Source organism: Bidens hawaiensis, unplaced genomic scaffold (genome assembly GCF_021521415.1).
Source record: "Bidens hawaiensis isolate Kalapana, Puna unplaced genomic scaffold, B.hawaiensis_p1.1 tig00048055_1, whole genome shotgun sequence".
Taxonomy (NCBI): domain Eukaryota; kingdom Viridiplantae; phylum Streptophyta; class Magnoliopsida; order Asterales; family Asteraceae; genus Bidens; species Bidens hawaiensis.
This window is the reverse complement of record NW_027498583.1, coordinates 97,914-116,001: the sequence shown is the minus strand read 5'-3', so window position 1 is coordinate 116,001 and position 18,088 is coordinate 97,914. Positions and strand designations below refer to the sequence as shown.

Below are 18,088 nucleotides of genomic sequence, written 5' to 3'. Positions count from 1 at the left end.
AAAATATGGGCGCAAATGGGCGCAAACATCAAAAATTTCTCAGACTTAAACCCGGTTTGCCGATAAACCGGTATTTTATAAAAAATCAACGGTTCGATATTCTAGCAAATTGCCCAAAAATATAGGGCTCAAAATACCGGCATGCTGTGCAAAATCTGATATTTTGTTGAATTTAATATAATTTAATTTAATAAAATTAATATAACTTTGATTATTTTTATCTTTTTTATATTTTTTTAGCAGGCTAACGAACACGGAATTGTCTAGGTACTTCGAACATGGTGGCCAAATGGTAAAGGATCACCGCTAGTTGGCAGAATCCTATAGCCATACAGAGAGAGTCATTAAGCGTCTCCAAGTTATCTTATGTTCCGGGAAAACCCACCCGCCCGAATACCCACTGGTGATAAAACCTGGACGCCCTCAGGCAATGTTTAAGAACCGGTTTTTTACTTATACCTGATTGAACTGAAAAACAATACTACTGGTTGAACTGGGTTATGCCGGCAGGTTCAACTGATTGAATAGTTTACCTTATAATTTTCTATAAATGCAACTTTAACACCAAAAATAATCTAAAAGTAAATGATTTCATAATAAACATGTTTCAATGTTTATTGTTGGGTTAAAGTAATTTTGAAAAATATGGGCGCAAATGGGCGCAAACATCAAAAATTTCTCAGACTTAAACCCGGTTTGCCGATAAACCGGTATTTTATAAAAAATCGCCGGTTCGATATTCTAGCAAATTGCCCAAAAATATATGGCTCAAAATACCGGCATGCTGTGCAAAATCTGATATTTTTTTGAATTTAATATAATTTAATTTAATAAAATTAATATAACTTTGATTATTTTTATCTTTTTTATATTTTTTTAGCAGGCTAACGAACACGGAATTGTCTAGGTACTTCGAACATGGTGGCCAAATGGTAAAGGATCACCGCTAGTTGGCAGAATCCTATAGCCATACAGAGAGAGTCATTAAGCGTCTCCAAGTTATCTTATGTTCCGGGAAAACCCACCCGCCCGAATACCCACTGGTGATAAAACCTAGACGCCCTCAGGCAATGTTTAAGAACCGGTTTTTTACTTATACCGGATTGAACTGAAAAACAGTACTACTGGTTGAACTGGGTTATGCCGGCAGGTTCAACTGATTGAATAGTTTACCTTATAATTTTCTATAAATGCAACTTTAACACCAAAAATAATCTAAAAGTAAATGATTTCATAATAAACATGTTTCAATGTTTATTGTTGGGTTAAAGTAATTTTGAAAAATATGGGCGCAAATGGGCGCAAACATCAAAAATTTCTCAGACTTAAACCCGGTTTGCCGATAAACCGGTATTTTATAAAAAATCGCCGGTTCGATATTCTAGCAAATTGCCCAAAAATATATGGCTCAAAATACCGGCATGCTGTGCAAAATCTGATATTTTGTTGAATTTAATATAATTTAATTTAATAAAATTAATATAACTTTGATTATTTTTATCTTTTTTATATTTTTTTAGCAGGCTAACGAACACGGAATTGTCTAGGTACTTCGAACATGGTGGCCAAATGGTAAAGGATCACCGCTAGTTGGCAGAATCCTATAGCCATACAGAGAGAGTCATTAAGCGTCTCCAAGTTATCTTATGTTCCGGGAAAACCCACCCGCCCGAATACCCACTGGTGATAAAACCTAGACGCCCTCAGGCAATGTTTAAGAACCGGTTTTTTACTTATACCGGATTGAACTGAAAAACAGTACTACTGGTTGAACTGGGTTATGCCGGCAGGTTCAACTGATTGAATAGTTTACCTTATAATTTTCTATAAATGCAACTTTAACACCAAAAATAATCTAAAAGTAAATGATTTCATAATAAACATGTTTCAATGTTTATTGTTGGGTTAAAGTAATTTTGAAAAATATGGGCGCAAATGGGCGCAAACATCAAAAATTTCTCAGACTTAAACTCGGTTTGCCGATAAACCGGTATTTTATAAAAAATCGCCGGTTCGATATTCTAGCAAATTGCCCAAAAATATATGGCTCAAAATACCGGCATGCTGTGCAAAATCTGATATTTTGTTGAATTTAATATAATTTAATTTAATAAAATTAATATAACTTTGATTATTTTTATCTTTTTTATATTTTTTTAGCAGGCTAACGAACACGGAATTGTCTAGGTACTTCGAACATGGTGGCCAAATGGTAAAGGATCACCGCTAGTTGGCAGAATCCTATAGCCATACAGAGAGAGTCATTAAGCGTCTCCAAGTTATCTTATGTTCCGGGAAAACCCACCCGCCCGAATACCCACTGGTGATAAAACCTAGACGCCCTCAGGCAATGTTTAAGAACCGGTTTTTTACTTATACCGGATTGAACTGAAAAACAGTACTACTGGTTGAACTGGGTTATGCCGGCAGGTTCAACTGATTGAATAGTTTACCTTATAATTTTCTATAAATGCAACTTTAACACCAAAAATAATCTAAAAGTAAATGATTTCATAATAAACATGTTTCAATGTTTATTGTTGGGTTAAAGTAATTTTGAAAAATATGGGCGCAAATGGGCGCAAACATAAAAATTTCTCAGACTTAAACCCGGTTTGCCGATAAACCGGTATTTTATAAAAAATCGCCGGTTTGATATTCTAGCAAATTGCCCAAAAATATAGGGCTCAAAATACCGGCTGCTGTGCAAAATCTGATTTAACCGGTTCAGCCGGCCAATATGAACCAGTTTTTAAAACACTGCCCTCATGATTGAATATGAGATCACAAAGATTCCTGTCTTCCATGCCCTCTTCAAATTATTATCTATGAGGATTGAACCTAAGTCTTCTTTAAAGAACACATGTTCCATAGCACTACACCACATCAGAAAGGAGTGGTTATTGTTTTATTATTTTCGTTTTATGCTTGTGTTACATTATTTATTGATTTTAATTTAGTTAACTTATTTATATTATATTTACCTTTACAACCATTATATATTTTCTTTTAAGCAATATTGGCTTTTAGGATGATGGTTAAGGTTTGAGATGTTATGGACTCGGATTTAAAACCTTACTTAATGGGGTTTTCCTAGCGTGGTTGGTTTTTTCTCTTTAATGGTGTATCTAGATGAGTCAAACATGGAGCCTCATAATCAGTATAAATAATTGACATCATGTCTTAGAAACGCTCCCTCGTATAGTGAGGGTAGTTCAAAACATTATTCAAAGAAAAGATGTAAACAATTTAAAATGAGTTAAATACTTTTTGCACACATATAATCAACAAATAGATACATTTTACAACCCTCGTTCAAATTTAAGTCACCTGCCTATATTGTTTTTATGATGAAGTTTGAGCCCCCACTAAAATCATTTGATGTATTGTTAAATTGCTAATAAAAATAAAACATTAAAAAGATATATATTTAGTAGAAAATTTGTTAGAAAACAAACATTCATATAAGTTCCCTAAATCACAAGACTAATCATTTTAAAGAATATGTGTTGATATGTTTCTACTTCATTAAAAAAATATCACGAAATTTACAAATCTCGGTGATTTTTTATATAAATATAACAAACACATGAAACTTGATAAACGAAAATATGTATACATAATTAAATAAAAATATGTCACGTACGTATTATAGTATAAAATGAAATCAGATACACAATTTATTAACGTGTATATAATAGAGATACTTATTTGACCCTAAAAGTATCATTTTCGTGATTTTCGTTGTCATTTACAACTTGAACATTGCGTAAACACTATTAGAGGAATCGAGTAACTAGTTAGAAAAAAAATAAAAAAGTGATTTGAACAAAAAACAATTATAAGATCCACAAGTCACCTTCACAAAGATTCACTCTCCTAAAGTTTTTGGTACCACCAAATTCAATTTGTAGCGGCTTTTGGCGGTTTGAAGGTGTAGCTACACCTTGTGTATATGCACAGATAACTGCTACACAATACAATCTAACACACACATTAATACTACACCATAACACTCATGAGATTAAGCCCATGAGAGCGGAACAGGAACCAATGAATAATAGGGCTGTAATGAACCGCGGTGCACCCACTATAGCTGGTAACCATGAGTCAACGTGCAAATCAACCACTTGATTGTTTGGTTTCATGACCAAAATATATCGTCGTTGTTAAGTATGCAGTCATCACCTTGGTAAATTTATGGAATCCGTTATCATAGAAAGTAATCCGGTGGTGGTCTTTTAGCTGGAGCTCCTCTTGAATCATGTATTCAAAACCACCAAAATTTATTTCATCCCAACAAAACTACACTCTTTTAAGATCAAAATTTAGGGGTCGGTTATTCGAATTTGAGTTGATTTGAATAATCCAAATTATGAGGAAAATAAAACAAATTATAAATATAAAATATCATCATCATCATCGTACTCAGTAAATTATAAATATAAAATAATAATTAAGAAACTATTAAGTTCATTTCCATGTGGTTTGGCCAAAAATTTCACCTTAATACAAAAGTTTAATTCTTTTTGCCTAGAATATTTTGAATATTGTGTTAAACCTTTTGTTTAGTGACCAAAATACCCCATGTTATATATATATATATATATATATATATATATATATATATATAACATACATATGGTTTATATGAAATTACTGTTTTTGTCCTTGAGTTTTTAAAATTATACTGATGATTGGTGTAATTTCAAAAACTTATAGACGAAAACCTAATACCATATAAACCACAAAGATGAGTTACAAAAATATATATTGTCACACCCTCAAAATCCACTAACGGAGTTTTACCGTTAGAAGGTGTGAACTAACAAGATCGGAATCATTAGTTATAATCAAACCATAAAATAAAGTTTCAAAACCATGAAAACGTTTACGAGTAATTAAATGCGGAAGCGTAAAACCATAGCAAACAATGTAACGTCACGCAGGACGACTTAAACCCAATGATCATAGTTTAAAATAAGTTTGCATAATTAAAAGTGTTTCAAACAATGCATGTTCCTAAACCGCGCGCCCGCCTCGGCTACCTGAGAATAACATACTAAAAGTGTCAACACAAGGTTGGTGAGTTCACAAGTTTAAATAAAAATAAAGCGTTTGCGTTCAGCGTTTTGCGTTACCAGATAATGTTATGTCAATTATATATCTATAGGTAGCTAGCCTACAAAACAAGTATCACTAAGTGTTCGACACCGAAGCTGACTGTTTATCATTTGCCTTGCCACCAGGTCATCCAGACCATGGTATGTGTTTAGCCAAGATCACACCCACTCGACCTCCAGTCGAGTTTAGCGTTGGGTGGGGTTTGTCAAACCCAGTAGTACTACTCAACAATGACTCGCTATTATCCAATATTAAACGGTTCGATGTGAATGAAGGACTTTAGTTAACGCGTTTGCCACTTAGTCTTTACAAGTGATATATAATCTATATTAACAAAATCTTAAATGCGTTTTCGGAGTATGTTATCTCCCCCAAGTGAAAAGCGTTTAAAAAGTTTAAAAGGGGAAAGTGAAACTCACTGTTTGCAAAGTATTCCCAAAATAATTCACCAAGATGCGCGTCACAGAAAAACTCTCTCTAGCGTTCTAAAACAATAAAGACATTTTTCTAAGTGTCGGAATATTATCGAGTCTCTACACCCGGCACATAATACCTATGCACATAACATGTTTCGTGTTTCGTTTGTGAATCGTGTGTGACTTTAACAATGTATTTGTGATACGTTACATGTGTAAGCAATTATATACGTGTCATGTCTTCATAAAGTACATCACTAGCAATTATTCCCCATGAGGGCAATTTGGTCAAATCATGACAATCAATTAGCAATTATTCCCCGCAAGGGCATTTTGGTCAAAACATAACAATTATATAGCAAGTATCATGTTTCATGCATTTTCACACAATTCAGCAGCTAGTTTCACCGAGACAGAAATTCTACTTGAAAGATTGTACTATTCCACCGATCATAGCATCTCAATTAATTTACCAAAAATCATCACAGAAGCATATATGTCTTAGGTTTCCAGAACATATTTTATTATATTTTTATTCCACATAGGTTTCTCACAATCATCAAATCATTACAGCAAACTCATAACAGTCAAATTCATGCGCAACAGAATGTTATTTGCAATTCCCGTTAAACGAAAAATCCAATAAATGTAAGACCACTTGGGTTAGGTTCCTAACTCAATGAGTCAACTTCCAGAAGTGGAACCAACCCAATTGGTCTCGTAGTTCATGAGATATAACATTTACAAAACAACCTAACAGCAGGTCTAACAGCTCAGCTTTGCACAACGTTTTTGTAAAATCATAAAAGTTAACTTTTACACGTCCAAAAATTACAAGTTTGGACTTTATGAAAACTAGACTCAACAAAGTACCCTGTAGTGTTAACAACCTCAACCAATTTCCACATTAACATTTATTTACAGTCGTCTAAACATAACTTACAATCTGTCCAGTACCAGTTTTGACCTTTAATCACAATTAAATCGTTTAACTAACCAAAACACCTCCAAATTTGGCGTGGTTGGACTTTCTGAAAACTAGACTCAGAGTACTACTTTGTAGACTCATAATTTGCTCAGTTTGCTTTTATATTCAACAAGTTACACATCATTCAATCTTAACAATCACTGCTGTCAAAAACTCAGCAAGCCTAAACAATCATCTAACATGCATCCTAAGCATACGACATAACCCAAAACATGTAATACACATAATTAATCATAGAAAATCAGTAGCAACCCTCTAGGGTTTACAAACAATCAACGATTCATCAATCTTTCACCGTTCAAAATCACATATGATCCTCAATATAAACAACCAATACAAAATCAATCATAAGAACACTTAATATGATATTCACTAGTTAGGGTTTCATATTTATACCTTAAAACGTAGAAATAAACCAAGGGAAACGTGAGGGGTGCTTAGAAACGAGTGTAGGATGCTCCGATTATGACGAACAATATCAAAACGAGGTGATATGTGGGTGTGTGTGAGCTGTCGATCGCAAGGATGAGGGAGAGAGAGGCTGCCGATCGGGGTAGGGGAAAAAGAAAAGAAAAGTGAGTTAAGGTTTTAGGTTTAGTATTATTTATAATAATATATGTTACACTCAGGTCCCTCAACTTTCAATTGTTGTTTTTCTAGCTTAATTAACTAGTTCTAGTACATTGAGTTAACGTTTATAACAACGTTATCACATAACACATAAGTCTAACACATAATTATCACATAATTACTGTTTTGACGTTTTTCGTTTATTCACCAATCGTTTGCGTCAACTCGTTTGCATTTCGGTGCAATTCCCGAAAGATACACATGTAATAAGTGTTAAGCGTCATTTAAACCCTAGTTTAAATGTAATGAAATGTGCGTTATAGATTCAATGATCTTAAGTTTGAATTGACGGAGTTGAGTTAACGGAGTTAACCTGAAATTGACGATTGTCACATATATATATATATATATATATATATATATATGTTTTACGATAACAATATAATTTATTTAGTAAAGAGATTTAGGAATATATCTTAATAACAAACCCGTGGAGCTGCTTTAAATACTCGAAACTGTTTATTGAGATTCTCATCCAGCTCAAGAATGGCAGCTACATTACCACACCTGAACCACTTAATAAAATCTTAATTAGTACAGACGGCAATTTCAACTCATTTACTTATAAATAAATGGACCAATTTGGGTTATCTTTCATCCCAAACAGACCAAATAAAAAAAAAACCTTTTTTGCATAAAACACCAACGTAATGTCGTTTTGTCCAGACTCTAGACATTTAAATCATTACTGTAATAAATTGTTTTTGTAATCATGATTAGCACACTCGTAATTTTAGAAAATGGGCAAAAAGCAGCTGCACCCCACACCTGGCCCGTTTTAACCAGGGGTGTAGAGGAGCCAGGCCGCTCGTGAGCTACTCGATATTGGCTAGCTAAACGCTCGAATCTAGCCAAGCTTACACAAGCCTGAGCTTCACTTATTGAGCTCGAGCTGGCTTGCAAGCCTTAACGAAGCCTACTATTTATGTATTTATATAATATCTATTATTATTGATAAAAATATGATAAAAGTAATTAAGTAATACATATAATGTTATATATATATATATTAATTATAAAAGTATATAACAACTAAAAATGCATATAAAGTAACTGATAAATAACAAACGAGCCAAGCCCAAGCCGAACTTGAGCTTTAGGAATAAGCTTGAAACGAGCAGCAAGCTCAGGCTCGGCTCGCCTCGGTCTGGCTACACCCCTTAACTGGTACTGAAAAAATGATTTGTTTTTACTTTTCATCCAACCCGCACATCGTGTTACCTCCATTGATTAGAAAACAATGATTTTTAATCAAACAAATAACAATGGTACTTCTTGCTTTCGATCAATTGTACGAATCTAGAAAGTAAATTGTGTTATTAATAAATTAAATAATTTCATATACATCCTTCTAAAAGCCAACACATCTTAAATTTCGTAAAATCATATTTACTCTTTTAGAACACTAATAATATCGTAGTTACTCATTCCATTAAAAATAATACAAATTCAGTTACTTAAATTTGAAAGTTGTAACACTACATCACTGCGAAAACAAATAGGAAATCAATGTTAACATGAAGACATGAATCATTTCAATGCATATTGTCCTCTTTGTTTGATCAGTGAAATAGACCTTTGTAAGTAACTGTGTGTATTATTTATTATTGAATGGGTAAATATGATGTTTGTTTTAAAAACTTCAGAACACACACACACACACACATATGAAACTTAGACGTTTAGAAGAATATATATGAAATTGTTGCCTTAATATAAAAATAAAGCAAATAACTTAAAACAAAATGTTTCAAAGAATATTAAACTAGTATCTCAAACCTGATCTAATGTGTTGATGTTCGGAGAGAGGCCACCATGAACTGAAAATATTTTGTTCTCAATGAGAGCAGACAAACTGAAAAAATGCCACAATTCAGGTGATCTAAGCAATATATAGTTATCATCAATTAACAACAAAGTGTGAACCAGAATAGCATATGGAAGCAACAAGAGTGAAGATTTATGACACCTTAAAACATATTGATGATAAAAGTTTGTGCTAAAAAGAGATAACTTTGCCATTGCACAATAAACTACGCTAGAATCAAGAAACACACAAAGAGGTGCTAGTTTCAACTTTCAATCACTTTTTTGTGAAAAGGGGTCAATTCGGGCATATTTTATTAATAATGGCTCAAATGATAACTTGATATTTAAGCTGAATAAACGAGGACCAATTTAAAAATTTGCACAAAATAACTCAATTGGTTACAACTTCCTAAATTGATTTATTCAAAAAAACTGATGAAAGTTCTTGTGATAGTAATTAATATTTAAATTATATATGAAGTTCAAGAAATAAGACAAATAGAGACCAGTTTAACCATCGTACTCCCAGACCCCAGCCAAAAGAGGCTGCTTTCAACTAATTAATGAGACCTCAAAGAGGGTACTGATAATTCGATTATTTTCGTCTTTTTGTTTTAACAAAAATGTTACAGTTAAAAGGTATTAAACTATAAAAGAAAACGGTTGAAAAAACTATCAAACCTTAGGTATCAAATATATCGGTGCAATATCTCCAAACATTGACAGAACCATATTTCCTCAGGCACTCATCATAGAAACCATATACCTAACATACGAAATAGCGGTAAGCTCTAAAAGAAGTCAATATATTGATCTATTAATCATATCCAATTGGATACCTGTGTGATTTGACGGCTCTCATGATTTCCCCTGATCAATGTTATCTGATCAGGATATCTTATCTGATTACAGCAGTGCCTCGTCAGAGAATAGATAAAAGAGAAGGGAAATACAACTTCAACATAAAATTGCAGGTCATGGATAATATGAGAATAAACAGATCAGTACTAAATCTTGCTCTATTACCAGCATGATTAAAGCTAAAAATTGGAAGGGTTTAGAAGGCCTTAGAGCTATTGTTAAAAATCGGCCTTTCTAATTCATATTTTTTTAAAGATACTAATATACATGCCTCCACTTTAAACAATCAATGCAAGTTTATTCACTGGTTGTGGGAGAGAAACAAATAGGAAGTGGTTAGTGGTGGTTATGGTTATGTGAGGATAATAAATATTTTTAAATATATAGAAAAAATATGTTTTATTAATAAGTTACATTTTTGTGTGTAATGTGAACAAATTGTGTAATTTGACCGTACTACACTTGCGAAAAAAGCTAACCCTATTAAATAAAACAAAAGAGACAAACACACAGAGAAAAGTAAGTGCGCTAGACAATACAACATTTTGAAAGAAAATATAACTAGCCTGCAATAAATAATTTGATAGCTAATGAACACATACATGTAGGTACTTCCCATCATACATTTTTGTAATGCATAAAAAAATGTTATATAACATGCATCATATATTTGAATACTTGATCTTGCAGTATTTGCTTATCTTGTAATAAGCAAAACTAATAAGATGCAAAATTTACCTTCAGGGCAAGCAAAAGCAGAAAGGTCTCTACAGAGTAGAACCCTCTGTCCACAAAATCTCCAAGAAACAAGTAATTAGTCTTTGGGCAATCACCACCTACTTTAAATAGCTCTTTCATGTCATAGAACTGTCCATGTATGTCACCGCATATCTATAAAACAAAAATAATAAAAACTGTTACAAAATTATAACAGTTAGAAAGTACCTCGAAAAAGATACAATTTGATAGTAGCAAGCAAATTATATAATTCAAGCAATTTTTATATGACTATAATATAACAATGCGCTTAAATTGTACTGAGATTCTGAGAAACAACAGCTGGTCTTCTTTTACACTTAATAGACTAGTATAATATACAACTCATTTAAAAGAGGATAATGCAATACTAACCCCAAATAGTAAATGTGTAGCTCATTCAAAGGTAGATAAGTCAAACTTTTGGAGTATTGAAATAAGCATAATGATCCTCTCTTTATATTATTCCTACCAATTGAAGGACACGAAAAACCAAATACACAATAAATAAGTCTTTTGGAGCCCTAGACTGGCGGTCCCCAATGGTCATTGTATAGTTTCATAATCATGTTTGCAGCTTTGGTTCTTGAGTAATATTACTGAAATAGTAAGAAGTTTTTTTTAACCATGCTAAAATGACATCTTGGGAAAGAGGGAATACAACATGATAATACCACAGTGAAACCAAAAGTAGTCTCTTATATTTCTATAACCTCATCTTAGGCTCTATATCAATATTCAACTACAAATTCTCTGGCACCATCAACTTCCCAAAATTCATATGCTTTCTGCTGCCATTGATCTTTGGATCCACATCAGCAACTTGATTTTTAATCACTTTTACATTCTCATCAACTTCATTCTTTGTAACCTCGCTCTCTTGAAGTGTGGATGCGGTCTACGTGAAAGCACATCTATGAGCCAAGAGATATTACCTTTGTTTGACATTTTGTTTCTCTTCTTTATATAATCATCAAATATGGTTCAAACTTGTAAATAGAAGTGTACTTGAGTGTTTTCTTAATCCTGGTTGTATGACAGGTATCGCCTATGTTTGGAGGAAAGCATACCGCACTCAGCCATGTGAGTTGTACCTTTCTTGTTAACGTACCAGAAATTACACCTAGACAACCATAAAACTAACAGAAACTAAATACCCCTGCGTCCTGATAATTGTAAAATACGTAAATCAAACGGAACTACCCTAAATCCCAGACTGTTAGAAAAAACAACAGTTACAAATGTTCCTATCTGGTTTAAGATTTCATGATTTCCAAATAACAAGTAGATTCACTGATGCACTATAACTGTGATACACACCATAACAAAACTATAAAGTCAAGTCAACTAACAGTCTACAACATTAATGATAACCATTTGTGACACCTAAACATCACAGTCAAAGGTCAGTCAACACTAACAGAGCATGTAACTAACTTCCTACAAACCCTACTTGATTTGTGAAGATTCACATTTGCTTCTTAGCTCACATAGTAACCAATTTATTTCAAACTAATAATTCTTAGAGGACTACTGCAACGAATTCCCATTGTATCTTTCAGAATCAAAGCCCTACTACAAGTTTTCAATATGTAAATTCAATATATAATCCGAAACTATAGTTATCAAAGGCGCTAGTCGCACTCACTTCAGTTTATTTTAGTTAATAACCAAAACCAAACCTAGCCTAAAATTATGCTTAGAATACATGAAATGGAGGTGTATAGCGTATACACATGAAATGAAGGTATAAATACATGAAATGGATGTATAAAAGCTAGAACTATATGAATATATAAATAGTTGGTTAATTTCGGTTAACCAAGGGTACACAAAAAACCGATAACCAATTTTCGGTTAATTCAATTTTCGTTTAATTCCGGTTCGGTTTCGTCGGTTTTCTGTTCAGTTTCTGTTAACAGTTCGGCTAAAATTTTTGCTTAGAAATACACGAAATGGATGTATCTATGCATGAAATGGATGTATCTATACATGAAATGGATGTATAAAAGCTAGAATTATATGAATATATAAATAGTTGGTTAATTTCGGTTAACCAAGGGTGCACAAAAAACCGATAACCAATTTTCGTTTAATTTCGGTTCGGTTTCGTCAGTTTTCTGTTCAGTTTCTGTTAACTGTTCGGCTAAAATTTTTGCTTAGAAATACACGAAATGAATGTATCTATACATGAAACGGAGGTATAAATACATGAAAAGGAGGTATAGAAGCTAGAAATATATGAAAATATGAATGATCCGGTTCGGTTAATTTTCTCACAACTAATTACTAACTAACCGATTTTTGATTAATTTCGATTAACCGAGGGTACACAATAAACCGATAACCAATTTTCAGTTAATTTGGTCTTCGTTTAATTTCGGTTCGGTTTCGTCGGTTTTCTGTCAACGGTTCGGCTAAAATTTTGCTTAGAAATACACGAAATGGAGGTATAAAAGCTAGAAATACATGAAAATATGAATGTTTCGGTTCGGTTAATTTTCTCACAACTAACTAACCGATTTTCAATTCAGTTTCGGTCAACCTGTCAACTGTTCGGTTATTAATCAACCTAAATAAACATAGTTCCTGCTAATGAAATCAATGAACTATTACTAACTCTTCCATAAACCCTAACTTCAATACAGCTACATACATAAACTGATAAACATAATTACATATCAATCATATAACAAAACTAAAATGAAGCATAAACCTACAGTAACAGGAGCATCAACTCGTTGCACGTTGCTTTCTTCAACGAGTATCTCCATAGCTTTTAAACATAGAGCCTTCACTTCAGACTCCTTTAACGCCTCGCAGTTCTTCAGCTGCTCGATTTGCCGGTCTAGGTCTGACATTAATAATAATATTAATATTATTAATAATAATAAGAAGAACTCACCGGACCACTCACTTAGGGTTTGTAGTACAGTGACGATGATGCAGGTTAATTTACAGATGGATTTTAATAATTTGATGATGGTGGATTAGTGGACTGTGTGCTTTGTAGTAATGTTTGGTCGAGTGGCTGAAGCAGTTCCTTAACGAATCGAACGTTCAGAGAACAGTTCGTGAATTATTTGATGGGAAGTTTACTTATGTTTATTCGTTTAATAATAAATACGGTTCATGAATTATTTGATGGAAAGTTTATTTATATTTATTCGTTTAATAATAAATAAATATGAACAAAAAATTCCGTTTGATTATTTAACCAGACGGATATGAACAGAGCTAGGGTGTAAACGAGGCGAGCCAAGTCTGAGCTCAGCTCGTTTTACTTACACGGAGCTCGAGCTCGTTTCAAGCTCGAGCTGGTTTGGTTTTTTTTATTATTTATTAATTACTTTCAATATATTTTTTTCAATTATGATTTTATTGATACAAGGATATATATATATATATTATTTAGTTATTTTTATTTATTTTTTTCTTAACTATATATATTAATTAATAGTTAATTTTAAAAAATTATATAACTGATAAGCTCAAGCTCGATAAGTGAAGCTTGGGCTTGGGCTCGTTTATTTAATGAGCTTACTTTTAAGCTCTATCGAGCTTTTTAACGAACGACTCGAGTAGCTCGCTAGTGACTCGGCTCATTTGCACCCATAGACAGAGTCCATGTTCATTCAATTGTGTTAATGCTCGTTTGTGTTGTTCATGAAAGTTTTTTGTACAGTTATTTATTTTATCTTTCTTTATTTTATACCCCTAGCATAAAATTAGAAACCGTATTCTCGCATTGTTTTTGCATTGTTCTTTTTTCCTTTCTCGTTACCACTTGTTAAGTTCTACTTTTTATTAACAACTTTTTCCATCTAAATATTCCCTAAATTATGAATTTGCAAAGATTTAAACATACAATCTCACGTTTATAAAAATGAACATGATACTGTACTTCTTGATCAATAAGTCATTGATACTTCTTAGCTGGTAGTTTATGATTTGTTAATAACACTTCTTAAGATTTTATCCAAACTTAAAAGTCGTATTACTATTTCTAGGGCTGTAAGAAAAACAGAACATTCGGCGGCCATCCGGTTGCCCGTTCGGCGGGAAGTTCATTTATGTTTACATGTTTAATAAATGCACCGAGCATAAACAAAAAAGTTTTTGTTTGGTAAGCTTTAGAGGCCGCGTTAGTTCAATTGTATTCGTGAAAGTTTTGTAGCGTCCATCTGATTTCGTCCTGTAACTTTCGTCCGTCCGTTAATGTGAAGTATTTTGTAATTAATATGTATTTTTTTATTTGTTTTTCTACCAGATTACGCAGTATACAAACCAAGTGAAAAATAAAACAAACCTTAATATGTTAGGTATTTTTTGATATCATGTGGTGCAGGGGCGATCTAAGGCTTGGCTAGGGTGGGCCGGTGCCCACCGTCCGCCAGCCGGAATGTCGTGTTTGTGGGTAAGCGCTAGTGTACTATGAGTCAAGAATCAGTTAGTGCCCAGCGTATGTTACCTTAACAGAGAATAAAAAAGTGTAAAAAAGAAAAACAAGTGAAAAGAGAAGACAATAAAGCAAGTTTTTTACTTTTCCGGTAGACTACGAATAGACTTTGAAATTTGAATGGTTGGTTTGAGGTGGAAGAAAACACTTTAAGTTTATTATATTATATAATTTATTGTTTAGTTAAAAGATAACTGTCTTTATACAACTAGAATACATGTAAAATCCTGAGTTATATTCTTTATAATATTGTTTTTCACTTTTCTTTAGTTTAATATATGGCTGGTTTTTATTTCTTATTTTATTATATAATATATAAATCTATCTTTACTTTATAATTTTTTTATTTGTTTTATTATCATAGGATGTATATTAATATTTATTATATTTAATATTGTTGTTAGATTAACTTTCATTAATATTTTTACTAGTAGTAGTAATACTAATAAGTAATTAGCTCAATAAATTTTGAATTGTTAGAAGGTTTAGTAAAATGCAATTGGTCTTCTTTTCTAATGGTGTAAGAATATGGTGTAAGAATGATTGTTAAGACTTGAGATCTTATGGTCTCAAATTTAAAACTTGACTTAAGGATGTTTTTCTTTAATAGTGAATTTCCTCTTTAATTTAGGTGCCCTGTGTATGCAATGTCAAGATTAGTATGAACGATTAACATTTCATCTCAAAAAGACTCACTTAGGCATTGATGGTAGTTTCAAACGTTGTTCAAAAACAAAAAGAAAGCGCAACAGACACCCAAGAGTTCATTTCGCTCTGGGCATTTAGAATGGCTGGACGACCCTGCTCTCTTTAACCGAACCTATTTTTTTACCAGGTTTATTTTGTGCCCATCATAGTAAAAATTTCTGGATCCGCCTATGACGTGGTGTAATTCCGAATTTGTGGGTGAACTTGTATGAATTTATGGTTATTGAAGAAGCAGGCTCTAACCCGGAATAGGCTAGATTGATGATTCCATATGATACATGTCAAATAACAAGTAATACGACTATATGGGCAAGCTTCACAAGTCCGGTGATGGAAACCTGCAAAATAGAACACTGTGAGCTCGTTACGGAAGGACAAAAGGGGGGTCTTTCCGTAACCACCCTCCGGCGTGAGAATAAGTACAGTTTTAGAGAGAGAAAATACTTTAAGTGTTTAATGTAATATGTGAAGTGTGAACGAATACCTCATGATGATGGAGATGGTATTTATAACTGATGGTTATGGGGAATAATATTGGTACAACTGTCCCCTTCTAGAAAATGCCCTTTGTAACAAACTAGACACGTGTCCGCATATGATAGGACGAGACAACTGGCCACGTGCATGGTTATAACAACTTTGTCAGTTATCCTTTCTTAATTGGTTGTTACATCACGTGCTTTCCAAGAAAGGATATTCGCGTAAATCTTCTAGAATGAAGTTGGTTACAACTGATTTGGTGACGTCACTCTCTAGTCATCTTTACACATGAGGGAAACGACCTGCAGATGACTTCTGAGGGAGTCCTGATCGACCCGCAGATAACCTCTGGAGTTTTCCTCTGGCTTAAGTTATGCGGGTGATGGAAATGTGTATGCGGGTGGCTTATGAAGAAGTCCTAGATGACCCGCAGATAACATCTGGAGTTTCCCTCTGATTTTCCTCTGGCTTAAGTTATGCAGGTGATGAAAATGTTATGCGGGTGGCTTCTGAGCAAGTCCTAGATGACCCGCAGCTATCCTTATATGTGTATTTGGATCTTTTCACTACCCTACCTCTATAGTAGTTAATTTTTTTGAATTAATATGTAATCGTTTATGCTTGTTTGTTCGTTAGAGTCGTTTATGTTTATTTATTAATGTTTATTAGTGTTCGCTTGTTCATTAGTGTCTGTTAACATTTATTTACAATATTAACGAATGGCAAACGGACATGAATAAACTCAATTCGTTAATGAAAGGACACGTACACACGTAGAATTTAATAAAAAGCGAAAAGGTCATAATAATGTTGGTAGCGCCAAATCGGACAGAGCCAAAAGGATCAGGTGCGACACGCGTGCACCGCCCGTCACGTCATGCAGTCACGTTTTACTCCTCCAAACTTTTTAAAGGCTTGTACCTCATGCAGTAAAACATGTACACCGTCTTGTAATCACTAACTATTAATCTGGAAACTTTTATTGTTTTATTTCGTGAGTGTGTGATATTAACGGCAACGAGTAGACGACGACAAACTCGCCGGTGAACGGTGTTCCTACAACAAATTATTATTATTATTATTATATTATTATTATTATTATTATTATTATTATTATTATTATTATTATTTATCGTCGGCTTTCAAATCCGCTACTATATTATTATTATTATTATTATTATTATTATTATTATTATTCGTTTCTTATCTCACTGTTTGAATCACGGATCGATTGAGGTAGTAATTACTGTTAGTACTCGTATTCGTTTAATTACTTTATGACTCGTTCGTAATCGTAGATCTTAATAATTACACGCGGTTTAATAGAAACGGATGTGTTTATGAATTATTACGATCGTAATTGTTCATTAGTGCCCTAATTTTTTAAAATTTTGATTATATGTTGCGTGTATTGTAGAAGATAGTGGAAGTTAGTTGTGGATTGTGAAATTCATAATGATTTGTTTTGTCTGAGTGTTAATAGAAGTGATTTTAATATGTTAATAGAAGTGATTTTCATATTAATTATATTAATTGCCTAATTGACGTGTTCTTCGTTCGTTTGTTTAGGCGCGTTCGTTTAACTCATTGTGTTCTTAGTTAGTTTATGCGCGTTTGTTTAACTATGTGATTATGAAGTTTAGACGTGTTTTTTGGATTTATGGATGAATAATGTACATTTAAATAAAGAATTGTGATGTGTTTTTTGGATTTTGAGTGAATCATGTACTTAATGTTTTAGATCTGTTTGTTTATGTTCATTTATGTTTGTGAACTGCTCGTTTAGATTTTTAACGAACTGACGTAAACACACACAAACATGTTCAGTATGTTCACTATCTTAACAAATGTACATGC

The 18,088-nt window shown here is 33.0% G+C and overlaps 1 protein-coding gene across 1 annotated transcript; it reads right to left on the bottom strand.

The window, feature by feature from the left end:
• Positions 1–9,624: 9,624 nt before the first annotated feature.
• Positions 9,625–13,534, bottom strand: LOC143597288 (serine/threonine-protein phosphatase PP-X isozyme 2-like). Its single transcript, XM_077075828.1, has 4 exons — positions 13,305–13,534; positions 10,567–10,719; positions 9,807–9,869; positions 9,625–9,733 (listed from the first exon to the last, which is right to left on the bottom strand). Exons 1-4 carry the CDS (start codon positions 13,443–13,445, stop codon positions 9,650–9,652), a joined length of 441 nt encoding a protein of 146 aa, XP_076931943.1. The 5' UTR covers positions 13,446–13,534; the 3' UTR covers positions 9,625–9,649.
• Positions 13,535–18,088: the final 4,554 nt, after the last annotated feature.